Source organism: Malania oleifera, chromosome 2, assembly GCF_029873635.1.
Source record: "Malania oleifera isolate guangnan ecotype guangnan chromosome 2, ASM2987363v1, whole genome shotgun sequence".
NCBI classification, from domain to species: domain Eukaryota; kingdom Viridiplantae; phylum Streptophyta; class Magnoliopsida; order Santalales; family Ximeniaceae; genus Malania; species Malania oleifera.
The window spans coordinates 3,122,327-3,150,319 of NC_080418.1; the positions used below are offsets into that span (position 1 = coordinate 3,122,327).

The 27,993-nt window shown below is 37.8% G+C and overlaps 1 protein-coding gene across 1 annotated transcript; it reads right to left on the reverse strand.

The window, feature by feature from the left end:
- On the reverse strand, positions 1-26,880 carry LOC131149239 (sorting nexin 2A-like). The gene is made up of 5 exons (XM_058099510.1): positions 25,432-26,880; positions 25,117-25,326; positions 24,617-24,877; positions 19,500-19,586; positions 1-332 (listed from the first exon to the last, which is right to left on the reverse strand). The coding sequence occupies exons 1-5, from the start codon at positions 26,470-26,472 to the stop codon at positions 252-254; spliced, it is 1,680 nt and encodes a 559-aa protein (XP_057955493.1). The 5' UTR covers positions 26,473-26,880; the 3' UTR covers positions 1-251.
- Between the last annotated feature and the right edge of the window lie 1,113 nt (positions 26,881-27,993).

Genomic DNA, 27,993 nt, shown 5'->3' on the forward strand with positions numbered 1-27,993 from the left:
TTACACATCAAAAACTTGTTTATTAAAATATCCATTGCTACTACCATCTCAAAATTCAAGGATTCGAAGCCATTTACCAAATAACTATCAATTTACAACAAAAATTTTTTACAAAAAATCTCTCTCTCTCTCTCTCTCTCTCTCTCTCTCTCTCTCTCTCTCTCTTATTATGATTTTGTGAATGTGTTGGTTGGTCCAAATAGTGCACATGAATAAAAAAAATAAAGAAAAATGAAAGGGAAATCCACAGATCACATGCTCTCTTTGGCATAACCACTGGTTTCCTCTGCAATCTTCGCCCATACGTTTCCAATTTTCTCAGCATACCCCACCTGTCGAATTCACAGCCAAAAACAGCAAATGTCTAAATTAAACTCACAAATATATATATATATATATATATATATATAAAGACATTATGGTATTAATCAATAGTATTTGCATCTAAAAAGCAATTATGAGCATTTGATTCTACGTTGCATTTGGTTTTACGGAATGGAATGGAATGGAATGAAAATTTAAATACAGAGAACAAAGAAATCAAGTGATAATTTTGACCGAATGAATCCATTCCATTCCTATGTAACAAATGCGCAACTAATGGTTTCTTTCATGCAATGAACAATGGGAATACCCATCCCCTGCTGAGTTAGGCTTAACAAACACGTGGAGGGGTTCACACAATTCACTAATTGTAAGTTTTTCATGAAATCAGTTCCTGGAGGAACATCTGTTTAAAACATGCGGGGAAGAAAATATAAAATCTTCAGTTTGGCGATTTCGAACAGATTTCTCTCCAGTAGTATCGATAGACTTCCCACTTACCTAACTCAGGCGAACTCAAAAGAACTAGAAATGATCCACATGCACTGCCCAGGAACCTGGAAGTTTTGGGGGATGAGAGACTCAGAAAAAATACTCCTGAATGAGAGCTCGATTCTTGATCTCAAAGAAGAAGAGGAATAGAACTACTACCATTACGCTTGGTTTACAAAATATCTATTCCTAAGAATGTAATGGCCATGGTTTGGAGATTTGATAGCTTGTAAAATAATTGTCTAATAATTCCAGAAAAAATTATTAGTACATTAACATGGAATAGAAGGAATGATTATTGCTAGTTTCATGATGGGAATGTGATGCAAAACTATAAGAGAGAAATAGGTATGGGGGAATAATGAGGAGAACGAAAGAAGAAGGAAGACGGGAGGATGGAGGCAGAGCTACAAGGGTAGGGAAAAACAACACAAACCTTTTTCAAAAGCAAACTAAATTACAAGAAAATCGACTCCTACATGGCTTTCGCACTCTTCTAAAAGCAAGGATAAATTACAAGTAAAGTAAAAGTAAACCCTTAAAGATATAAGAAATTACAAATAAACCCCACATGAACACAACCCTATCAACTAAACTACAAACATCAGCATTTAGGACCCAACAATCCTTTGACCATGCTATTTAAATTTGACCTCCAAATTGGGTAATCCATCCAATAACTTGCTTCCCATCCTACATCAATAGCCTTCTTCTGAAAGAACTCCTCATGCAGGACTATTACAGGCTTACAATCATTGAAGATAAGGAAACTGGTTTAAGAAACCTAAATAAACTACTGGTTTTCTAAATAAATTCCGAAACAAACTAAAATTGCTAGGAAACCTAAATAAACTAAAATAAATGTTTCATAAATAACAATGCTCGAAAATCTTGCTTCTTAAATTATAACATCCTCGAATCTTGAAGATATGACCCTAATAAAATACCCAAAATAAAACAAACGAAAATACAAGAAAACTAGGAAAGAAAAAACAATTATGGCTTGAGTGGTGCATGATTCTCCCCAAGTTAGAAAGAATTCGTCCTCAAATATTAAAAATATGAAGGATGAAGAATGAAGACTGCAAGTAACCTTTAAGGAGGCTCATGGAGGTGTTACAGGCAAGTTTACTTGGGATGAGAATTCGACTGGTTGACTGCTTGAGGCTCAAGCTGCCCATGCAATGGTTCTTTAATCTCAATAGCAGCTTCCTCAACTACCTCAATTGGTCAGGGCTCAGGCCCCTAATACAGTGGTTCTACAATTTGGAGAGTCACTTCCTCAACTACCTTGCTGGATTTATAATGGCTGGAAAAGAAAACTCACAATAATTAGGACCAATGATCTATATAAGAAAACGAAGCATAGGATCAAGCTGGCTCATCCTAGAATAAAACTTTTCCAAGGCCGATTTAAGCATCAACTTTTTTTCGTTTTTTTTGGCGCTCTGGCCAATCAGCCCAGTTTTTTTATATTTAACTAAAACAGGGAAGTTATCCAACTTAAAATAAGTGGTTTGGTCCTGTTTCCTAAAATTCTCCTCCTTAGATCAAAACCAAATGAGTAATGTTTCCTTTGTTACTTCACAAACCTGATAGTTTGATACTGGTGACAAAACCCCAAGCAACAAGGTTGCATTGATGATTAGCATCAACAACCATAAAGAAGGATTTATTCCCTACAACAATGACTAGATTCTTCGAGGGAGCTCTATATTCTCCTTCAAAAATGGCAGCTCCATCCCGATGCCCAGTGGCAGCAGAAAAATATTCGAATGTGAAGTTGCAAGTGGTTATGGTGATCAAAGCAGGCTTCAATGAGTCCATGAAGTGAGTCAACAGGAATGAGCTGCTGTCAGTCAACAAGAACAAGCTATTGCAAGTTGCCAGCAAAGACAACAAAGGCCTTTGATTTGCGGAGTCCTTACAAACAACAGCAAGGCTCACCATGAAAGCAGATAGCAATGAGCTTCTGTAAGGCAATGACAAAGGCTTCGACTGTGTCAAAACTTTGAAGTCCAGGTTGGATCACTTAGGGCTGGAGGGGATCTGGGGCTGCATGATTTTTTTTAAAAGTCGTGTTCCTGTGGGTGGCTGGAAGTGGTGGGGGACAGTACATGTCACTGTTAAATGACAGTGAGGGTGGAGATGGTGGCTGATGCAAGGCTATTTAAGTTGAAATGACAAACCCTATGAGTTTTCAGTAAAAATATGTGAACCACCCTTTCAAAAACTGACATCCTTGGGGATTTGAGTTGAAACTGTGAACCCTGTCAAATAACATCAGCCGTGTTGGATTAGAGTCCACTATGATAACCCTTGATGTTGGACCAACGTTCAACAACATTAATTCTCAATTCCGATCCTTCTAAAACTAATACACAATGGCCAATTTATAGGCTCACAATGCTTGGAAGAAAGGAAAGTAATTTAAGAAATCTAAGTAAACTAAAATATTAGTTCTCTAAATAAACTAAAATTACTAGGAAACCTAAATAAACTAAAATATTAATTTCTTAAATAGTAATTCCCTGAAATCTTGCTTCCTAAATTATAATATCCTAGAATCTTGAAGATATGACCCCAATAAAAATACTCCAAATAAACAAAAGAAAATACAATAAAATTAGGAAAGTGAAAAATAACTCGTCCATCTGCTGTACAGAATGGATTACCAGCCAGCTTCAATTTGGTATGATCACAGACCTTCAAGTTAGTGTTATTCACCCAAGCAATCTGGCACAGATCAGGATGTGGTTCAATCTTCAAATTCGACTTCCTTACAGCTTCTTCAGAAACTATATTTGCACAGCTACTAGGATTAAGAACCAAAGTATAAAGGTACTTCTGACAAATCATCCGAAGTCTAAAAACACCAATTCATCTCCAACTTTTCATTCTCTTCAACCATGTGGGAAGGGATGATAAGTTCAGATAGCAAAGAATTCACCACGCTGCCATCTTCATTCATGTCCTTTGAGATCTCAGTTCCAATTATCTCAGTGGCATCATCATCTTCTTTTTTCACAATTGTCATTACCAAGTTAGGACATCGCATAGCTCAATGCCTAAAACCCTGACACTTGAAACACTTAATTGCTACATGGCCTTAGATGTTGTTACAAATATCCAAAGCTTAGAAATGTGAACTCTGCTCAAATGATTATCTCGCACAGCTCCATCAATAGTCTTCTCAAATTGAAGGGTTGATGTAGCCCAAGGAGGATTAGTTTGCATATCCACCACTAAGGGAGGATTTTAGATGTTCATATTGTATCTAGGGTTTTATATGTTAGTTCAATTTAGGTTTATTTTGTGTAATTAAGTACTTTAGGGTTATTTTGCAATTTCTTGTTTTAATGGGGCTTTTATGTAAGTATGTGTTCTAGTTAGTAGTGGGTGTAAGTGCTGGACATGTAAGTTATTGTACAGTTATTGTTTTGAATCAGATTGCAGTTTCCCTCTCTGTGTCTCTCTCTCCCTCCCGCAGGTTCTGCCGTTCTTCTTCTACTTCTTCCTCGTCTTCTTCCTCCTCCTCCTCTCTTCTCCTTCTTCCTTCTCCTCTCTTCTGATTCTGCCTCTCACCTCTGTTCTGTTCTGTTCTTTCCCTTATCTGTTCTTCTCTCTCTGTTCTGCCTCCCCTCTGCAACTGCTGCATCTCTTCTTCTTCTTCTAATTCTCTTCTATCTATCTATCTATCTATATATATATATATACATATTCTAACATCTTTCCTATATCAATTTGGTATCAGAGCCTAATTCAATTCAGTTCCAGACTTCCCTGATGCTCATCTTCCATCAGATTTGAAACTCCTACAACAATCGCCATTAGGGTTCATCCAAAAACTCAAACAAAATCCACCACACAACTGCATTATTTAACAGGCTCCATTGCTGCAGTAGCAAGTCAGAGGTCGCAGAAAAATCCTAGAAAAGCCTGCAACTTTTTCAGGAAATTACAGTCATGCCACTGGATTTCAAAACCCTAATTTCCACCAACCAAACCACAACACATCCCTTACCACCAAAATCAGACACCCCCAAAATCCCTTCCCCTACAATATCATCTCCATCCAACAAGGGAGTGGCCCCACGCACCACCTAAAAACTTTCTAGCCGACTCATCCCCCTAGATCCCCCATTTCCTGCAATTTTCTTCCTGCACAGCCACCCTCACTGGAATACCCACCCTCTGATCTGGTTCCACCCAGAAGCTCATCATCGCAGGAGCCCTGAAGGTGGCTCACGTGCCAGCCACACGCCACACACGCCAGCCACACGCATGTGGAAGTTGCCGGACTTTCCCTGTTGTTCTCAGATTCGCAAAAAATTGCTTCCAGCTTCGAGAATTTGGATTTTACTTGATATGTTGAAGCTTTCTGAGTGAATATTGAAGTATCAAGCTTGGTTTGCATTCCTAAGGTGGAACACAGCCTACTCTTGGGCTTCTGAGCAAATTTCAGAGTTTTAAAGGTCTGCCAATATCCAAATTGAGGCCTAGTTGCTGTATTTTGAGATTTTGGTGCGACAAATTGGTTTTCCTCTGAGATTTTGATGTTGATTTGAAGAAATTAATCTTGGATTTCTTAGTACATATTTTTGGAGGGTAAAATCAGTGTGCTATCATAGTTCTTGAAGCATCTATGAGAAGTTGAAGTGAAATATTTGAAATCTTGAAGCTACAAAGTCAGAGCAAGGAGATTTTGGTAACATTATATGGACTTACACTTCTTGGACTCCATAGAAATTGATTTAATGTTGCTTATCTATTTGGTACTTGTTCGAGTTTGCACCGGTCCATGGTTGAAAAAAAAAATTAAATGAGTAAATTCCATATATGTAGTTCCTCCTATGCAGTTGGCAATTCTCAACAATTACTAGACCAACTATGTAGTCTACTTTCTTCTAGTGTCACCGACTATTACCTTAAATTTAGAGACCTGATTTATCGGTGTGCTCTTAGTAAGGAGCCTAGATTGGTAACTTTGTTTAAGAAAGGCTTCAGGGATGAAATCAAAAGGTTTATGATCATGCAAATTCAAAAATATCCAACTACTCTCTCTAAGCCTCACCACATTTGGAATCTAAGACATTTCTCCAGCCACCAACCTATAACACCACTTCCTATCTTGAATAATTTCATCATTCTAGATCAATTTCTCCATGGTTATGTAGTATTCCTAGATCCTCACAAGATGTTCAAGAGAAAACTCAAAAGTGTTGAGGATAAACAATCAAATATCGAAAGTGCCAATGCAAATCCTTGTGTAATTGAGTATCATGATTAATAAATGATTTGCATATTACTAGTGCACAATTTTTTCGATTCTCAGTGGACGTGACTCATGAATCTTCTCAATGGTCAGAAGGTCATCCTAGGCCCATGGAAGATGCTCAAGAGAAAACTCAACTTGTTGAGGATATCAAAAGTGCCCATCCAAGTTGTTGCACAATAGAATATCATGACTACATAAATGACATGCATATAACTAGTGCACATTCTTCTGTCGATGTGAGTCATGAATCTTCTCAAAACAAGGTCATAGACTTGTCTTTGTGACCCTAAGCACTATTGGGGCCTCTAGGCCAGAGATGGATCTTGATTTGTCATCACACTTAGTTGTTGAAACTTGCAATGACAACAAGATGAGTTGCCAACTACTAGGACAGATATGCCTGTCAATGACCTTGCTCTGCCACCTCAATTTCCATTTCTAACCCAAAGAGCGAGGAATAATTGTCTGTTGTAGAGTTTGTTGAAAATTCTTCAATCATGGAACCTATTGTTGAAAATCCTCTTGAGATTATTTCTCCCCAATCCAGTAAACTTGCAACTCCATCCCTTTCATCTTCTCCCTATACATTTTCCTTAACCAAATCTAGTGAAACATTGGCCATCATCTTAGAGTATGGATCGAATGCATATTTTCTTGAGCTGCCAATAGATTTGGATATTAAATTGATTTCTTGTTTGGAGGACTTGTTATTTTATCAGAGGGCATTGCAGCCTTCTATCCTACTTGTGGTTGGACAATCTACTACATTATCTCCAACAGTGATTAACGATACAATGCAGATCGTGTTTCTTCTTGATTTGCCAACATGTTTGAATTTGTTTCCACACATGGAGCTAAAGCGTCTACGCCATTACAAAACTCAAGGTCGAGTTTTCTCTGACAAGGGTAGTTTGATGGAGAACCAACAATGGAGGATTTTGGATGTCACATTGTGTCTAGGTTTTTACATGTTAGTTTGGGAAAGTCTTGTTATTTTAGAAGTTTAGTCAATTTTGGTTTATTTTGTGTAATTAAGTACTCTAGGGTTATTTTGTAATTTCTTGTTTTATTGGGGATTTTATGTAAATATGTATTCTAGTTAGTAGTGGGTATAAGTGTTGGACATGTAAGTTATTGTACAGTTATTGTTTTGAATCAGATTGCAGTTTCCCTCCCTCCCTCCCTCCCTCTCTCTCTCTCTCTCTCCCCCGCAGGTTCTGCTGTTCTTCTTCCTCCTCCTCCTCTCTTCTCCTTCTTCCTTCTCTTCTTTCTTCCAACTCTGTCTCTCACCTCTGTTCTGTTCTGTTCTTCCCCTTATCTGTTCTTCTCTTTCTGTTCTGCCTGCCCTCTGCAGCTGCTGCTTCTCTTCTTCTTCTTCTTCTTCTTCTTCTTCTTCTCCTAATTATCTCAATTATATCCATCTATCTATATATGTATATATATATATATATATATATAGATATGACATCTGTCCTACATCAAGGAGCAACCTGCTCAACATCCCCAAGTGTAACGAGATGACATGTAGCAAGCTCAGAGGCCATAGCTTACTTCAATGCTTTCTTGTAAAGCAATCAGCGCATCCTCTTTACATTCTATGTCAGCACAAGTAGCCAAATGATAGAACCTACTAGTATAATCTGCCAGCTTCTTGTCCTCCAGCTTGAAATCAAAAAAAGAAAAAAAGGGCAAATGACAAAATTACTGGTAGTTGGGAGGTACAAATAGTTCAAGCATAGCTCACTTCATCTACCCCATGCTCTGATCTCACCAAATCCCCTCTTCAAGATCTCCTATTGTTTAATCCATCAATTGGGGAAGTACCCTTCAATTTCAATTCAGTCAAATACAACTTTTGAGTTTTGGGCCCCATTCATGCAAATAATCATGCGATACCATCAAAAACAGTTTTCCAAAGAACACTCCCAATCATCAAATCCACCATCTCCATTAAAATCTGAAACTTCAGGTTTAATTCCCCTATGAAAATGATCATTTCAGTCTTCACGCAATTGAAGAGTGTGCGGTACAGTAGTTATATCATAATCTTGCTTGGCAGGAAAATGAATTGACCTCTTACCAAAGGCTGTAAGTTCTGTCATTAGCCTATTCAAAGTACTATTAATGTTTCATCGAAGCATTCTCCATACTTGGTACCCCACCGACAACAATTCTAACTTTGAAGACAATTCAGCATTAGTCACTGATCACCATGTTGTTGAATTAAAATTTATATAATATATACACTGCAGTTGTATCTCACCGAAAATTTTAAAAACAATTTGCAACTAACTTCAGTACATTCTTGCAATTTTTTTCAAATTTGAATCCTATTTCCCATGAACAATCTTCAAAATTCACCTTTGATCTTGAGTGCCTGCAGAAATTGATCAAATTCACATAGAAAGCCCACAAAGTGCAGCAATAAAGTCCAATGATTGATGCTAGCAGCGATAATTGACTCTTCAAAATGCTGATGGTACAAACGCAGTCCAATTTCTAGCAATTTTAACTAAAATGTCACGCATTAATGCAAAATATTGGGTCTGAAATCGATATATTGTGCTAGGGATCAAGATTTCAGGTGCTGAAATTCAGTCACACGTGCGTTGCCTGGTGGCAGTTAGTGTTAGGAATATATGATCAAATTCCGAAACCTGTGAGAAACAAATAGAGAAAGAATAACTCCAAAGAAAAATTCAATCACACGCACAAGACAATATTTACGTGGTTCGGCAATTTTGCCTACGTCCACGGAGTTGCAGGGATTTCAATATTATCAGGAAGAAATCACAGAGAGTGTGGCGATACAATTCTCTCGCTCTCGTTCTCTCTCGCGGATACAACCACCGAAACCCTAATCACCCGAAAGCACCCTTTTATATGTTGCGCCTAGGGTTCCGTTCCGAATGGGCTCCAAAAAATTTTCCCCGGGGGCAACCCCCCACAAGTACGGCTTCACGGCCCAAGCCGCAGTGCTCATGGACTAAGCCTTAGGATAGAAATCTCTAATTAAATAGAGGTCGGGTCGTCATCCAAATCAAAACATAACTAGGCTCCACAAAAGCCCAACAGTTAGAATTTAAGCCGGCATGTGCAGCCATTCAGGGGCTTCTGCTTGTCATGGTAGTCGCAAAACAATTTTGGAAAAGTAGTGTTCAAAGCTAAGGTGCACCAGTCGCAATTTCAGGCAAAGTTGCAAGTATTGGACAGCTTCATGGCGTCAATGGCAGTAGCAAGACACCATGATGGTCTGAATGTTGGGCTCAGGTTGGAGAAATTATAGGATGAATTGCAGCAATCAATGCATATAGAAATTCTGATCCATAATGTCCCAGTATATGCGAAAAAATATGGCGTCCAGAATCAAACTATTGTACTAAGATTTCAGGGGCTGGAATTCAATCAAAAGTGCATCCCCTGGCAGCAGTTAGAATTTAAGCCAGTATGCTAAGGCTCTCCAGTCATTGGACAGCGAAAAAAAAATGCAGGGAGAGTCCTTTCAGGGGCTTCTGCTTGTCATGGTAGTCACCAAACAATTTCGGAGAAGCAGTGCTCAAGACTGGGTGCAGAGGCCACAATTTCAGGCGAAGTTGCAGGTGTTGGACAGCTTCAGCGCTTTGAGGGCAGTGGCAGGACACTATGATGGTCCGAATGTTGGGCTCTGGTTGGTCAAATTATAGGATGATTGCGGCAATTGATCTTGTAATGTCCCAGTATAGGAGAAGAACAGTTGAGAGGGTTTGCTACAGAGAAATAGGGGCAGAAGTAAGTAGAAGAGAAGGGAAGAAGAAGAAGGAACGAACTTCTGCATTGTCATTTGCTTAATGATGACATACATTTTCTTTTGTATGGTATCAAATCCATATATTATGACCACTACTTGTAGGAATAGCCATTCTGCAAATCAAACATAACCTAAAGTTCTTCCACAACACTACAACAGCACATACATGCATAGGAGATGCAACGCCTTCGACTAGTGGAAATAGATGGCAGATCTTTAAAAGAAGGTCGAGATGAAGAATGCAATTATCAATTTTTATTGAAAACCTTTACACAAAGCCAAACATTAAAAAACCTCTCTTAGGCAGAGTCTTGATTCAACTAGGTCTGCTCTAATAAAACTTCCTAGCTGGAGAGATTTATTGTCATTAATGTTGCAAAGAGGGGATGAATTAGGAGCAGATAGGATGATTTCTATCAATCTATCAATATGGCTCTTCTTGTTGAAATGGAAATTCTACTCTTTTCGGGCAACATTTGGTTGGTGTGGGGATCAACCTCTCAAGGTTCAATTCCCTAGCTATTTTGGCTTGCTAGGGAAAGGAATGCTAGTGTGGCAGATAGTATAAACAATGATTGAAATTAATAAAGACTTGACTAAATGGAAATTAAACAGTAGAGGCAGTTTCATTGTGAAAACCTTTTATAAAGAAATCATAAAGCATAACACTTGAGACTGCCAGATCAATCTTCCTTAGAAAGCAATTTGCCTTCTCTAGCTCTCTGCTTGAGACAGAATTCTCATAATTGACAATTGGGGGAGAAAAAAAAGGAAAAAGGAGGAGAAATAGTCTGGCATCTCCACTGTTAGAGATTATATATGTGTTTTAGTATTATTATTGAGTGTGTTAGTATGTTAATTAGTGAGAGTTAGTAAGGGTATTATTGTCATTAGAATGTTTTTTTAATTTGTATTATTAATAGAGGGAGACACCTATCTTCAAGTTAGGTCATTCATTTTAATCAAATCTTAACACGGTATCAGAGCAAGATCCTATCTAAACCCTATTCCCTCAACCATCGCTGGAAAACACCATACCCGCAGCTGTTCTTCCAGATCCACCTTCATCCCATACTAAATCACAAAACCAATTGTTGACTCTATAAGTCCAATCCCGTTTTGATAATGACAAATCAACCGGTATTTGATCTGTGTATTGAGATTGTGAACAAAAACAATATATAGCATGCACAGAAGGATGACAAGTCATGGAAGCCATGAAGATTAAAGCATACATATCTTGGCATAATCCATAGAACTAAAAGAGTATAAGAATGAAGATGCAAGCAACAAGTTCAAGATCGTCATGGGAATGGATATTTAGAACTGAATGCACTCACAATTCATATGATTTAATTTAAGGCTCAACATATACCCTAGAATGACCGTAGGACTCATGCATTTCACAAACATCATCAGGGGATATCTATGGACTTAGATATATTTTCAAAACCCCGGAAAATATTTTTATAAAAAGGCAAAGAAAGAAAGCAAAACAGATTTTTGAGATTGAAAAGAAAAAATTCAGGAAAGGTTCACTTCAGTAGACCGAACTCAACGTTCAGTCGCCTGAAGTTGCAACTTTAGAAGATCGAAATTAAACTCAGTCGTCTGAAGAATTTCTTCAGAAGACCGAAGATTAAGTCCAGTCGTCTAAAGAATTAATGGTGAAACACAGAACCTGACAGAAGCACCTCAGAAGACTGAACTCAGACTTCAGTCATCTGAACCCGACACTTCAAAAGACTGAACCCCAACTTCAGTCGTCTGACCCTGTGTCCAGGTTAATTTTTTTGAAGCTCTAACCTCAATCGTCTGAACCTACGGGAAAGTTTAAAAATCTAATTTAAAATCTAATTTTTAATGAAAGAACACGCGAGCTATTTTTTGATCCAACGATTAAGATTGATTCTAAGGATAATGTACCTATATATTCAACACCTAAACCCTAGTGCCTAAGACTTTTGAAAGAAGAAGAGAAGAGAACATCTTTTTGAAAGAGAATTGAGAAACTTGAACATATTGCTATACGATTACCTGCACTCCAGCTCATACTCATCAAGCTTGGGCAAATGAACTCAGAAAAACAAAGGGATTTCATATACACATCTTGATTTATATTTGGTATTAAGGTTTGGTAAATCCATTATTATTTTCAAGAGTTTCTCATCTCATCATTTATTATTGAATATTATTAGAGAGAGATCGATCTTGAGTTTTTCATATACATATAGAGAGTGTTTTGACAAGATCATTACTTGTGAAAAATTATGCCATTGGTTAAATAGTTTTTTGATTCAAGTGTGTATTTAGTTAAAGATTTGATATTTTTGATACTACAAAACCACTTGATTAAATATCCTTAGAAGTTCATAACTATATATATTATTGAGGGATATTTTCTGAAAAATCTTATATTAGGTTTTGATCTTTGGTAATCACATTATATATATATATATATATATATATATATATATATTAATTTGCATATTACAAAGATCATATTGTGGTTGAAAAATTTGGGAGAAAGCTTATTAAGTTAGATTGTTATAATATTCAAGACAAATTTTTTTAACAAGATCATATTTGATATTTGTGCATCTTGTCTTCAAAGCTATTACTCATACAAATATTTTGGAAGATTTGATAAAAGAGAAATTTGATGAAACATATTCATTCATTAACGATTGTATCGTTATATACATATTGAACTTCAAGTTTCATCACATGATTATGTGTTAGGAATTTCAATTGTTCTCACTAGCTTTGTTAGAAGCAACATTGAGTGTTTTGCAGATTTGATATTTTATTGTAATCACAGTTTGGGTTGTGAACCGGGTTTGAGGAGAGAATTGTATCTCTTGTAAACAGCAGAGTAGGAGGAAGTTGTACCTCTTGTAAGCAGCGGACGTAAAGGAACCTCCGTCCCAATTTAAGGAGAAAGGATTTTAGTGGAATCCTTGAGTGGGTTGCTCAAGGCGAGGACGTCGGCTGGGTTGGCTGAACCTCGTAAAATCGCGTTTGTCTTCTCTCTTCCTTTATCTTTTTATTTTCCACATCGCATTTTAATATCTAGCTTGCATGTGTATGTTGAATAACTCCACACACACTTAATTGGGTAAAAAGAATTCATTGATAAAATAAATTTAAATCAGCCTCAAACACTTGCACCTAATTTGTTAAAAATATAAATAGGGTTTAAGTGGTAATTAATCTAAAAGAATTTAAAAATACCAAATTCACCCCCCCTCTTGGGATTACACCTAAATCAACACCAACCATACACCTATAATCAAACCCCCCCCCCCCCCCTGACAACCTAGTCCACAAAATTCCATCTCTGGAGGGCACTCCACGTGCCCCCACACGCCAGCCAAATGCCGGCAGGGCCAACCCCACGTGCCAGCACATGAGTGAAGTTTCGGCCACTTTTTTCTTTTTCTTTTTTCCTTTTTTTTCTTCCGCCACGCTCTGATTCTGTCTTTAGACTATGTTATCAAGTTGTTACGCCAGTTTTTTGCTCAAAAATTCAACCCTTTTCAACCATGCACTTGCAGTATTCTGTGAATTTCTGTTCACGGTTTGTGAAAGCTTCCTTGTGATTTTTTGGGAGGTGTGGCAGCGTTCATATGTTCAGTTGTGACGCAGTGGCAGTGCTATATCCGTCAGTGAGTTGTTCATTTCGTCCGTGGTTGCATAAGTGCTTCACATGGTTTGTGATTGTTCCGATTATTGATGGTTCCTCTTGTTTTTGGTGTGATTGCTGATTAGTGAGTGCTGTGGCAGCACTACATCCGTTGGTGAGTTGTGCACCTCGTCTGTCATTGTGTCGGTGCTTCACATAGTTTGTGATTGTCCCAATTAGTTTTGACTATTCTTGTTTTTGGTGTGATTGCTGATTTGTGAGTGTTGGGATGGAATCTATGAATCCCAAAAATTTGTTTCCTACATCGCTGCCACAAATAACAACTCAAAAGTCGGATGGAAAGAACAATGTTCAATGGTCTAAAGTTGTTCAGCTTTATTTAGCAGGATTAGGAAAATCTGACCACTTGCTCCAATCTGATACTTCTAATGAGAAGAGAAAAGACGTGTGGGTTCAGGAAGATACCTTGATCATTTTCCTTTTATGGAATTTGATGGAGCCACAGATTGCACGAATGGGCATGCATCTAGATACGTGCAAGGACATTTGGGATTATGTCAAACTTCAATGGGAGATAGGAATATTGCAGATTATTTTGGAGAGATGAAGCGTATTCATGAGGAGCTTAACGCCATGCAACCTATAACTGCCAACGTTCATGAGATGCAGAAGCAGAGGGAGCAGATGACAATTCTTCGTGTTCTAGCAAGCTTGAGACCTAAGTTTGAGGCAGTTCAGTCCCAGATACTCAGCAATGCAGAGCTGCCATCATTTGCTGATGTTTATTCTCATGTCCTTCATACTTCCTTTAGCACACATTCTCCTGCTCTTGCACCTGACTCAGAGAGGACAGCCTTTGCTGCACAGAGTGATTAGTTCTCAACCAAGCAACCGCAAAAGTTATCATGGTGGTTCAAGTAGTCGTAGTGGTAGAGACAAACGAGGCAGGGGTACTACTTGCAAGGGCACTCATTGTGGACGGAATAATCATATTATTGAGCAGTGTTAGGATATGCATGGCAGACCTTCACGTGTTGTCAATGCAACCACCATTGACTTCACACCTTTGGGGGAAACCAACGCAACCACCACCGACTCCTCACCTTTGGGATCAAGTTGGGGGCAACATACTGTCTCCACGTCAGAGGAAGAGTTTTCCAAGTTCCAGTAGTACCAAGCGTCACAACAAGCTTCTCTTCCCATTGCATCCCTTTCCCAAACAGGTAATCACTATCATCCAGTACTTCTCGTCCTAGTCCTTGGGTAATAGACTCCATTGCCACTAATTATATCGCAAGTATAGCTAGCTTTTTTTCCACTTTCAATATCCCGTAAAGTTACCTTATACTACTCTTGCTGATAGGTCCACTACTGCAATCAAGGGAATTGGGACTATGAATCCCACTTCTTCTATTTCTCTTCCTTCGGTTTTATATATTCCCAAATTTCCTTTCAATCTTATGTCTGTTAGCAAAATTACTAAATCCAAGATTTGTTCAATGACATTCTTCCCTGATTCTATGGTTATTCAGGATTTGAAGATGAGGAAGACGATTGGCGGAGGGCATGAAGTTGGTGGACTCTATCACTTTGAGTTGCTATCTCCTTCTACCGTCTACGCTACTGCTACCACACCTTTCCAAATTCATTGTCGCCTGGGACATCCTTCATTGGAAAAGTTAAAATGTCTTGTTCCTAGTTTGAGTTCTGTGTCTAGTCTCGATTGTGAGTCATGTCAATTGGGAAAGCACCATCATGTTTCATTCGCTTCTTGGGTCAATAAATAGGCTGCAAGTCCTTTTAAGTGAGTTCATTCAAATGTCTGGGGTCCTAGTAAGGTCGTGTCCAAGTTGGGTTTCCGATACTTTGTAACCTTTGTGGATGATTATTCAAGAATGATTTATTTATATTTAATAAAATATCATTCCGAGTTATTTCATGTATTTTGTGCCTTTTGTTCTGAAATAAAGACTAAATTTGGTTTGCCAGTTCGAATGCTTCGAAGTAATAACGCTAAAGAGTTTTTCAATGCACAATTCGCTACTTATATGACTCAGTGTGGTATTGTTCATCAATCATGCTATGTCCACACTCCTCAACAAAATAAGGTTGTGAAGTAGAAAAATAGAAATCTTCTTGAAATCACTCCAACTTTATTTTAGCAAATGCATGTACCTAAAGTACTTTGGAGTGATGTTGAACTTACAGCTTGTTATTTGATCAACAGAATACCATCCTTTGTTCTTAGTGGTAAAATTGCCTACTCCATTCGCTTTCCTAATTCACCTTTATTTTCTCTTCCTCGTATATTTAGGTGTGTCCTTTGTTCATCAACTAACCCCTGGGATGGATAAGTTAGAATTATAAAATATGTCTTTCTGGGCTACTCATATACTCAAAAGGGATATCATTGTTATAGTCTTGTAATGCATTGCTTCTTTGTTTCTGCCGATGTTACCTTCTTTGAGTCTACACCATACTACACCGAGTCACTGAGCGCTTCTAAGCTCAATGAGTCTCTTCCTTTGCCTAATCTTCCAGATTCTACATTACTGTCCTTGCCCAACCAACCATCTAAGTTTTTATGTAGTTTGAGTCCTCATTTCCTTGATCATTTTAATTTGCAAGTGCATTCACAATGGCAGCTCCAAGGAAGAGAGTCCCCTCTAGCTTCTACTACCACGCCTTTAGTTACCTCGTCTGATGATCATACTTCCTATGATGTTGATCCTCCTATAGCTATTCAGAAAAGTGCACGTAGATGCACCCAACACCCCATTTCCAACTATGTTTCCTATGACTCCTTATCACACTCCTATAATTTTTTGTCGCTGCTCTGTCATCTTTTTCTTTTCTTTTTTGATAAGTAATAAGTTTATTGATATCAAAAATGAACACCAAGTACACAAGGAGTGTACATGGGGTAAACAAATCAAAAACAAAAATTACAAGAATCTAGTAAATTAAAAATAGAAGAAAATGATTGGTTTCACAAAGCAGCCAACTAATCCATCCAAGTTGTAAAGAAAAATAGCTTCAGGTCCGAAATGGATCTTCCCTTATCTTCAAAACACCTACTATTTCTCTCCCTCCAAAGACACCACAATAAACAATGAGGAACCATCAACCAAATAAACCCATTTCGATAACGACCAAATCTGCCTTGCCAACATGCTAGACGTCCCACTACAGATTGCGGCATAACCCAGCCCACTCCAAACAAACCAAACACCATAACCCACAAGTCCATTGCACCGTACAATGAATAAAAAGATGATCAACCATCTCATTATTACGCTTGCAAATGTAGCACCAATCCAATATCCAAACCTTTCTTTTTCATAAATTGTCGATCATTAAGCATTTCCCTAAAGCAGCAGTCCAAACGAAAAAAGCTACTCTAGATGGAATTTTCTGTTTCCAAATACTTTTCCAAGGAAAGCCACAATCTTTGGAGCCCATTAAAATACCATAATATCCTTTACCAAGAAGCCCTTCTCTCTACCAGATTTCCAGCACATCTTATCCTCACCGGACTCCTTCACCGATGCACCATATATGGAATCCATAAAACCAGTCAAGGCCTCTAATTCCCAAAGATGCATACCCCTAAAGAAACTTACATCCCAAAACAAGACTCCATTATCAAACTTCATAAGCTCAACCACGCTAGCTTCCCATCCTAAATCTATTTCGGAAGCCTTAGCCCATTCAGGGTGGAGGGATGCTAGGGTTGAAGAGATAAATGCTTTACATAACAATGGTACTTGGGACTAGATACCTCTTCCTCCTGACAAGTCTATGGTTGGTTATTGTTGGGTTTACACTGTGAAAGTCAACCCTAATGGTTCTATGGCTCGTCTAAAGGCCCATCTAGTTGCTAAGGGATACACTCAGGTGTATGGTATGAATTATTATGATACTCACCGACTGCCAAACTTACATCAATAAATCTGTTCATCTCCTTGGCTACTACTTGTCATTGGCTTTTGCATCAGCTAGATGTGAAAAATGTCTTCTTGCATGGTGACCTTGAGGAGGAGGTTTATATAGAACAACCACCTGGGTTTGTTGCTCAAGGAGAATCAAGCTTAGTGTGTTGTCTCAAAGAAGGCTTTACATGGTTTAAAACAGTCTCCCAAAGCATGGTTTGGTTGTTTCAGTGTTGTAGTACTTGAGTTTGGTCTTCGACAGTATGTTGTGGATCAATCCATGTTTTATCGTCATACTTCATCGAGTAAGATCCTTCTTGTTATTTATGTGGATGATATTGTAATTACAAGTGATGATGATAAAGGTATTCAGAGTATCAAATTTTTTCTACAGACTAAGTTTCAAACCAAAGATTTGAGACCATTGAAATACTTCTTGGGTATAGAAGTATCTAGATCTCATATAGGAACTGTTATGTCACAGAGGAAGTGTGTTCTTGATTTGTTCAATGAAACTGGCTTGTTGGGATCTAAACCGATTGATACACTCATGGATCCTAACAGCAAGTTAATGCCAAATATAGGTGATTTGCTACCTAATCCTGGACAATACCAAAGACTTGTTGGAAAGTTGAATTATCTCACAGTTACTCGGCCAGATATATCTTTTGCAACAAGTGTTGTGAATCAATTTCTAGAATCTCTGAGGACAAGTCATTGGGACGCAGTAATTCACATCTTAAAATATCTCAAAGGTGCACCTAGGAGAGGTCTTTTATATTGTAATCAGGGTCACACTTATATCCATGGATATACAGATGCAGATTGGGCTAGATCGCCTTTCGATCGGAGATCTACCACCAGGTACTGTATCTTGGTTGGTGGTAATTTGGTTTCTTGGAAAGGTAAGAAACAAGACCGTTATGGCAAGGTAAAGTACTGAATCAGAATATAGAGCTATGGCTCACACTACCTACGAACTTGCCTGGTTGAAGAACATGTTGGAAGAATTGGATTTTTCGCATTCTCAGCCTATGAAATTGATGGGTGATAATCAATTTGCTCTTCATATTGCCTCCAACCCGGTCTTTCATGATCGGATGAAGCACATTGAAGTTGATTGCCACTTTGTTCGGGAGAAACTTGTGTAGAAGCTCACTACAACCACTTCTGTGAAGTCAAACATGCAACTTGCTGATTTGTTTACAAAAGCATTGGGGGGTGTTCATCTTAAATTCATTTATAACAAGCTAGGAGCTTATGACATTTATGCTCCAACTTAAGGGGGAGTGTTAGAGGTTATATTGTCTTTTAGTATTATTATTGAGTGTGTTAGTATGTTAATTAGTGGGAGTTAGTAATGGTATTATTGTCATTAGAATGTATTTAATTTGTATTATAAATAGAGGGAGAGAACTATCTTCAAGTTAGGTCATTCATTTTAATCAAATCTTAACATCCTCCTTCACTGCTCTATGACCAAAGAGCTTTAGGATATTGCACTCTGAGTGATGAGTTAACCCTGGATCAATGCTGATCAAATGGCCCAAGAACTATGGGGTTGGCCGGGCATCAAAAAAATCTGCACCGAACAGAAAAGGGCAACACAGCTTACTCCCCACGCTATTTTTTGTATTGTGTGGATTGGAGGGAAAGAAATAGTGGAGCCTTCGAGTGAGAGGAAAACTCTTTCTGCTGGCTCAAAGACTTTGACTCATTGGAACAATGACCAAGATGAAACTATCAATAACCTTGTTGATTTTTTTAACTGTAGGTAATTTGTTCATGGGTTCACAGTTGGCACACCCTTGGTGCCCCTTTAATAACATCTTCTATCTTTTTACTGATCAATACACACACAATCAATGCACACACAACTATGTCATTGTATGGTGTAAAGGGAGAAGGTAAGAGCTGCATCCAAAACACCCCTCTCAAGACCTTTACAAGTGAGCCAGCACTAGTTATGTAATGCTCACTTCTAGACAGCTTTGATAATCCTGTAAGAGAAGATATACAAAAATTAAAATTCAAGTCTACCTGATTACTCACAAACCCCTTCAACATGTTCAAGAAATCATCACGCCTTTCCCTATCGAATCTTTCAAGTTCACTCCTGTTATTTTCCTGCATTTATGCCATCATAAACATATTCAGATACTGGCAAATAAGTATGCTTGAAAGCCACCAGGAATCCTGAGTGGAAAATTTTTCTAATGTCGAATTATTAAAAAAATTAAAGAAATGAAATAGAGAATCCATAAACATATGAAAGGATGTTCGCAAGAGGGCATAACAGTTTCATGAACATATAAAAGAACGTCCGCAAGAGGACGTAACAGTTAAACCAGAAAGAATACATTTCTAAACAATTCTAAACATGAAAAAGACAATATGAGAAAAACATTAGTAGTCGTATGTAATATAAACAAAAAAGTGAAGAACAAGTAACAGTATCATTTTTTTGTGACATATTCTCATACTTGGCCACTCATTTTTATTATTGGAATTTGTGAGATATGTGGCAATAACAACATGTAATAGATTTATGATACCACATAAGGAGATTCAGATATCCACCTGGCTGTCGCAGCCAATGGGAAACCATATAACAATGATAATTTTAAAGAATTCCCGAACCAAACAGCACCAACACAAATACAACCAAAATCCAGTATCAGCCAAAGACCAAGCAATGACATCAGCTGCACCATAGTCAGGCCCTTCAGGACAAATACTTTGTTTGCTTGCCATAAATTGCAAGCTGCATTTGATGTCCTAGAAATTGACAGCCAGCATAAACATTAGGCAGCTAACAGCCAGCATAAACGATATGAATTCTTATCGATTACTCACAGTGATGTCCCCTATAAGGGACGCATTGCACCTGTACCTGGTGTAGCAAAAAATAGGTGAGGTGGCTGGGTTGTTGCCTTGAAGCGGCACACCGCATCAGAACTTGAGTATGGTGTCAACATGGGTGAGTAGAGAAGTTAGCTCAAGAGACTAAGGGTTATATTAGCAACTTGGACGTCCCCTATGAGGGACGCATTGCACCTGTACCTGGTGTAGCAAAAAATGGGTGAGAGGTGGCTGGGTTGTTGCCTTTAAATGACATGCCGTATTAGCACTTTGAGTACGGTGTCAAATATGGGAAGGCTGCCGCATGATTTTTGCCGCATCATTTTCAACATGGTTGAGTACAGAAGTTAGCTCAAGAGACTAAGGGTTATATTAGCAAGTTGGACATCTCCTATGAGGGATGCATTGCACCTGTACCTGGTGTAGCAAAAAATGGGTGAGAGGTGGCTGGGTTATTGCCTTTGAATGACACGCCGTATTAGCAGTTTGAGTACGGTGTCAAATATGGGAGGGCTGCCGGCCTGCCACATGATTTTCAACATGGGTGGGTAGAGAAGTTAGCTCAAGAGACTAAAGTTATATTAGCAACTTGGAATATAGGGACACTTGTTCGTAAAAGCTTCAAGATGGTTGTCACATAATAAGAAGAAAAATTAACATAATCTACCTTCTAGAAACTAAGTGGGTAGGTGAGAAAGCTACAGAAATTGAAAGCTCAAGATTAAAACTTCAATACACTCGAAAAGAAAAACATAAAAAATGAGATAGCAAACATTGTAAACAAAAACCTAAAAGATAGTGTTGTAGATGTTAAAAGATAAAAGATTTAATCATAAAAATCACGATAGTCCTAGGATGAGATAATAAATGTTATTAGTGTTTATACTCCTTAAATGGAATTCACAGAAAACTTTAAAAGACAATTTTGGATAAAAAAAATGGATAATATCATATGAAGAATATCAAGGACTGAGGAAGTATTCATAAGAGCTAATTTGAATGGACACATTGGAAAGGACAATAAAGTTTATGATAGGATACATGCAGGGCATGGATATGGGTATAAAAATGAGTCCGGTGATATGATCTTAGATTTCACCATATCATTCTTATTACAATGACATGTGCTTAAGAAGAGAGAATAACACCTAATAACCTTCAAGTGTAAAAAACATAAAGGTCAAAATACACAAATTGATCATTTATCATGCAAGGACCATAAAGTTATCCCAAGGTGAAAATCATAGAGTTTAGTCTTAGATATATGTATTAAAAATGGAAGAGAAAGGATAACATAAATCAATGTAAGAGAACTAGGTGGTGGAATATAAAAGGAGAAAATATAGTAAAAATTTAACGATATAATGACCAAAGATGATGATTAGACAATAGGAGATAGCACAGTCACAAACTTTTTTAGAGTAGGATAACTAGCTTTATAAAAAATCTAGAAGAAGATTCTCAGCTACTAAAGAGCATTGCTGATGGGATCAAATGCACAAAAAGGCGTGAAAACAAAAAAAAAAAAAAAAAATGGTTTAAAACATAGGAAAAATATAAAAACATGGAAAACATAAAGAGGCAAGATAAGATGCAAAAAAAGGATATTAGTGAAGCTAACATAGCACATAATAATTTATATACTAGATTATATACAAAAGAAGGGGAAAGAAACATATTTAAACTTGCTAGAGCTAGAGAAATTAAGATCAAGAATTTAGGTAATATAAAATTACAAAAAATGACGGTGTCTTGGTTAAAAATAAAATAAAAGGTAGATAGCGTATATCAAGACATAACACTCCCCCACACGTGCACCCCAATTGCCTATGTAGAGGTAAACAAAAGATAAATGATGCCCATTATAAAGATAAGATCATTTTAACATATTGACAATAAACACAAGCAAGAAAATAGAACCCTAGGACCTCTTTGCAGCCATGACTCTAATAGCATGTTAGATTACCAGCCTGCTTAGGTTGAGCACCAAATTAATCAAGCCGTAACAAATTGTTTGTGTCACTCACGGTTGCATTATGTTGACCACTCTAGTAATTAGATGTGAGGGATGCTTTATTGCATGGCTCCAAGAAGATGTATGCAAAGAGCAACCACCAAGTTTGTTGCTTAGGACCTTCGGGTTTGTCATTGAAGAAATCCTTGTACTGTCTCAAGCAAACTCAAAGGGCACAATTTGGCCAGTTTAGCAGCATGACAATGTCATTCGACTTACAGCAATGTGGATTGGATCATTCAGTATTCTATCAGAACATTCTCAGGCCATTATTGATGACTGTCCATTCTAATGACATAAAGATTACAGGAGACGATAGCCGAGGAATCCAATAAAATTTCTTTAAAAGGCAGCTGAACCAAAGATTTGGGCCCATAAGGTAATTTCTGGCCATTGAGGTCGCTGGGTCACGACAGGCAGTTTATTGTCCCACCAGAATTGTGTTCTTGATTTGCCACATGACATGAGGATATTAGGATCTACTATCTAGACCTACCAACACTCCTATAGATATGAGATGCTGGTACCAAACTTGCAGTGGATCAGGAGGAGTTAACTAATCTAGAACAGTATACTATAGACAATTGGTTGGAAAGTTGACCTTAGTGAATATCTGTGATGTGGGATGGGAATCAAGTAACTGGATGGATCACTTCGGGCCAATTCGGGCACCAATTTCAATGAATGGTCAATAGGGATTGTTGGGTCCTAAACCGAAATATGTTTAGTTTATTTATGGTAATCTTAAGTGTATTGGGGGTTTTGTCATAATTATATCTCTTTAGGGGTTCATTTGTAATTCCATGCATCTTCAGGGTTTTATAAGTAACTTTTTATAATGCAGGCTTTCTTATAAATAGGGTATGCGAGCCATTTGGAAGTTAGTTTTTGATGAATTTGAATAGAGAAGTGAACATGAGTTTTCCCCAATTGCATCTCTTCCTTGCTTCTTCTTCTTCTTACCCCTCCTCTCCCTATCCTTCCCTGCATAATACCTTTACTCTGTCCCATTCATCACCCTTCTCTCTCTATTTCTCTTCCAATTTCTTTCCTGGCAGCACTGCCTCATCCTTGCCACTGCCACCACATCAATCTGTCACTGGGCCCAATATTGCCTTTGCAGTAGTCATTGAGAAGCCACTGTGCGCATTTTGAGGTATCTCAAAGACATGCAAAGGTCATGTTTGGTTCACAAAATAGCTACTCCTTGGGATAAGATGGAATACAATGAGAAATATGGGATTAGAGGTCATAGACATTCCTTGATATATTTCTTATTGTTTCATTCAATATATAATGAGAAAAGAATAGACATTCCCATGGTGAAATTTGGGAATAGTTATTCCTTGTCTATTCCATACTATGGATTCATAAAAAGTTTCACTTTGCTATTTGCTTTATAGTAACAACATAATTTAACCTAATATAACTAATCTATTCCTAGAAATAGGCATTTTGCGAACCAAACGTGTATAAGAATATGGTCATGCAACTCATGCTTAAATTGAATGTCAATTAGGATGGATCTACAGAAGGAAGTCCAATATCGGACATTGTATATTAGTTGAAGACAAAAGCAAGAAGCAAAATGTTGTAGCAAGGCCCAGCATCAAAGTAGAGAGCCATGGCAAATACTATTAGTGAATTGGAAAGGTCGAAGCATATAATAAAAGAACTTCGGTTTGAACTTCCTCAGTCTATGAGTTTGATGTGTGAAATAAAGCTCTCTACTATAACCATTGTTTCATGAGAGGATAAAGCATTGAGGTTGATTGTCATTTAAAAGGAAAATTTAACACAAAATATGAATTGCATATCACATGTCAAAAATCATAGGAACAATTAACGTTTGGGTGGCTCTAGAGTGAGTGATATTTTTAACAAGCTAGGCACACCATATATGTTCCTGCTTCAGAAAGATGCTATTAATAAATAATTACTTGAGGACATTATTGTAATATCTCACAAGTCAAATATAAGCCTGATATATTGTAAGAGAAGTGAAAGCCTTTTCTTCCCTCTACCTCTTGCTAAGTTCCCCTCTCTCTCACTCGCATGTGCACGCGCATTTTATTTTCCCTTATTTATTGGTTATCATTAACAAATGATGTTGAGTGTAGCAAGTGTGCATGGAAATGCAACCCCTAGTTTTTGCAAAAGCCTTGAGTACAAGTCTATAAATGAGCAGCCAAAAAACAATTAACGACCATAAGGTATCCAAAAGTAGTCATTTTCATTCATTGGATTGGACCGATGATCCATAAGGAGATGAATGTAATACCTTGATTTGCTCATATTCTCTAACTGCACAACATTTAGCATCCTCAGTAACTCTTACGGATTCTTTCAACTCTTCCATCTTGCGAATCCTTGTCCTGTCACCACCAAATATATTGGATGATGCAGCTTCAAGTTTTTCCACCCTTGCATGTAATGAAGACAGTTCTGACATAACAGTCTGAACTGTCAATAAAGCACTTGAGCGATCCGAGAATGCACTGTGGACAGCTAACATCAACCCAAGATATTCATGAAGCGTATCCTGCAGTATTTATATAATAAAACAGCATGATTATGACCAATGCTAAAGCTTCTTTTCACAGCATAAATTCTTCCACGAAGGATGCCATAATCTAAGTTCGGAAAGTTGGCAAATGAAAGTTGATCATACAATCATGGGCAAATTTTAAAATTCCAAACATATTATTCATGGCCGAAAAAAAATAAAATAAAATAAAAAATAAAAAATAAAAAATAAAAAAGGAAAGCTTTAGGATTTACCAAATGTCTAACTGTTTGTGAATTTAATTCCCGATATAATCTGCTTGCTTTGACAGCAGCTGTTGCCACGCCCTTCATCTCAGCTGCTCTTATACGTTGAGAGTTAAGCATGGCTGTCTCGTTTTCAAATTTTGTCAGTTTAATAAATGCCAATCCCAATTCTCCCATTGTTTCTCCAATATCTTGCTGAGCTTTGACAAGTGATTCAGCCTGAACAGGTAAAAACATGAGAAAAATACCCAATTATGATATCATCATAACTTAATGAAATAAATAAAAAGTGAGCAGCGACGACGAACAAGACATATAAACCACCTGCTGAGATGCATTGCTAAGTTGCTGCTCGAGATTGTGAACCTTCTCTTTCTTTTCTAGGAATTCCTTATCTTCCTCAATCACCTGCGGCCTCAAACCTCCCCAGTCATTTGCCACCGACTGCTTCAATTCCTTGAAGATCCTCAACAAATCCCTCCCTCCTTTTGCTGGCTGCAACACCTCATGCAGAGCAACTGCACTCCCAGAATCCCCAAACAACTGCTTTGGAAGCTTTGCAGCACCATCAAGCATCCTTGATGCCACATCCGTGCTATTTAGCAATGGAAGCTTCCCTTGCACCTGTAAAAACACCCTCAATTCATCACTCTTCTTAATCACGGGATGCGCAGCCAATCTCCTCAGGTACTTCTCTAATGCCACTCTCCTCTGCTCCACAAATTCTTGCTTATGCATCACTTGGCTCTCCACCACATTCTTATCTGGCCTTGGTGGAATCAAAAACCCTCTGAACGATTCCGATAACCTGTCAGACAATGTCACTACATCTTTAAACCTTCTGCGAACACTAAACTCCGATCCCCCAAACTCCGGCATATTCGTCCTCGTCGTAATCAGGTATGTTACGTAGGTATTTCCCCCAGGCACAATCGAATTTGAAGTTTCCTGCTCTTTCTGAGGATTCGATACGGCAATATTCAAATATTCGGAACTCGACGACGGCAATCTCGACAAAACAATCGAATTTTCCGATTCTCGCGAAGGGCTTTCGACGCCGTTGCCATTATCGCCCTGAAATGAGCTAAAAACTACGTCCACATAAGACGAAGGTTCTATGTAGGAATTATCAGGTGCATTAGGTTTTTCGAGCTCCCGAAAAGGCGGTGACGGAGGCGGCGGCGATAGCAACGGATCGGAATCAGCTGGAGTCGCGACCATCGGCGGCGACAAAGGGTGGTGCGTGTCGGAAAGCGACGACATGGCGCTTCTATAGCTAACATAAGATTTCCCGTTCAACGGCTCTTCGTCGAGAACGAGAGGCTCCATTTCCTCTCTCGATGAGCCCTTGATCTCGGAGCTCATCGTCTTATTCGAATCGTAGACGAACTCAACAACGCAATTAAAAATCAAAATCTATACCTGTCTTTTGAGACCTCCTGGATTAACAAACTGCAAGTATAACGATTAAAATGGAGGACATCAGTGTCGCGTGATCCTATGGTATTGAACTACCGATTGGAGAACAGATATTCCGTGCAGAGGTGCTGCGGAGAAGACCACTGGTTCATGCGTCCGAAGAGGACAGAAAGCACGACAATGTCCAGAAGAAAAAGAAAAAGACGAAGAGTAAAGCTTGCGTCTTGACAATGGTGGAACGAGAAAATAGTGGACGAGCATGTGGAATTTGCAAGTCGCAGTCGGGAAATTTGGATTGAAGGATAGAGGGCTCCCGGTGTTGAAACGTAACACTCGACCGCCGCGATTGTCTTTTTGGTCAACCGGTGACCAAAAAGATACTTATAATTTACGGTAAATTTCATAAATCCCAATTTATTAACATTCAATTTTGCACCTAACTTAACTTAAATTGTGACTCATATTTAGTGACAGAATTGATCATAGAGATTTGAATAAAGAAATAAAAAAAGAGAAGCCTTCAATTTATTCTAAATTCAATCTCAAAGTCAGGATATTGACAAATAAAGGTCAAAGAAAGAGTAATAACTCTTACAACCTTCACAATGCTAATTGACATTTTCGCATGGCAAGTTATGTCATTTGGATTGAAAAATGTCCCAGAAATCTTCCAGAGAATGAAGGATAAAACGTTTGAATGAATGATTGGATTGGTTGCAATTTATATTGAATATTTAGTAAAAATACTATGGATCATTTAGAACATTTGAGGTAGGTGGCACAAGTGTTCAGAAATGAATGAATGGTTCTTTCAGAAAGAAAAATCATTCGGATGCAACCTTGAATTAAATTTTTAGGTCTAAAAATTCAAGGAAGTGAAGAGAAACTTCAATCGCATATAGCAAAAAGACTATGCAAATTTCCTAATGAACTCAAAGATAGAAGGCAATGTCAATACTTTCTAAGAATATTTAATTATATTAGAAAATTTATAAAAAAATTGGCAGAAAATGCAACATCAATTCAAAAATATGTTTTAGTTAAAAATTATTTGAATTGGACTTCAAATGATACTGAAGTAGTAAAGGCCTTAAAGAAAGAAGTTCAAAATTTGTCAAAATTAGAATATCCAGACGGTACAAAATTAAATATAATTTTGGAAACCGATGCTTCAGATGTTGCATGGGGTTGTGTTTTAAAGATCATAAAGATTGATAAAACATAACACTTTAGCAGATATTAGAGTGGATGTTTTAATGAAGCAGAACTTAATTACCCAGTTCATGAAAATGAGTTGTTAAGAGTCCTTAAAAGAATTAGGGCTAATGAACTTTTCTTGGGTAAACCATTTATTGTTAAAACAGATAGTTCTTATGTAAAGCACTTCATGAGAATTAAATTAAAATGATACATTCAAACAAGATTGGTTAGATAGAGAAATGAGTTACACTATTACTCCTTTAATAT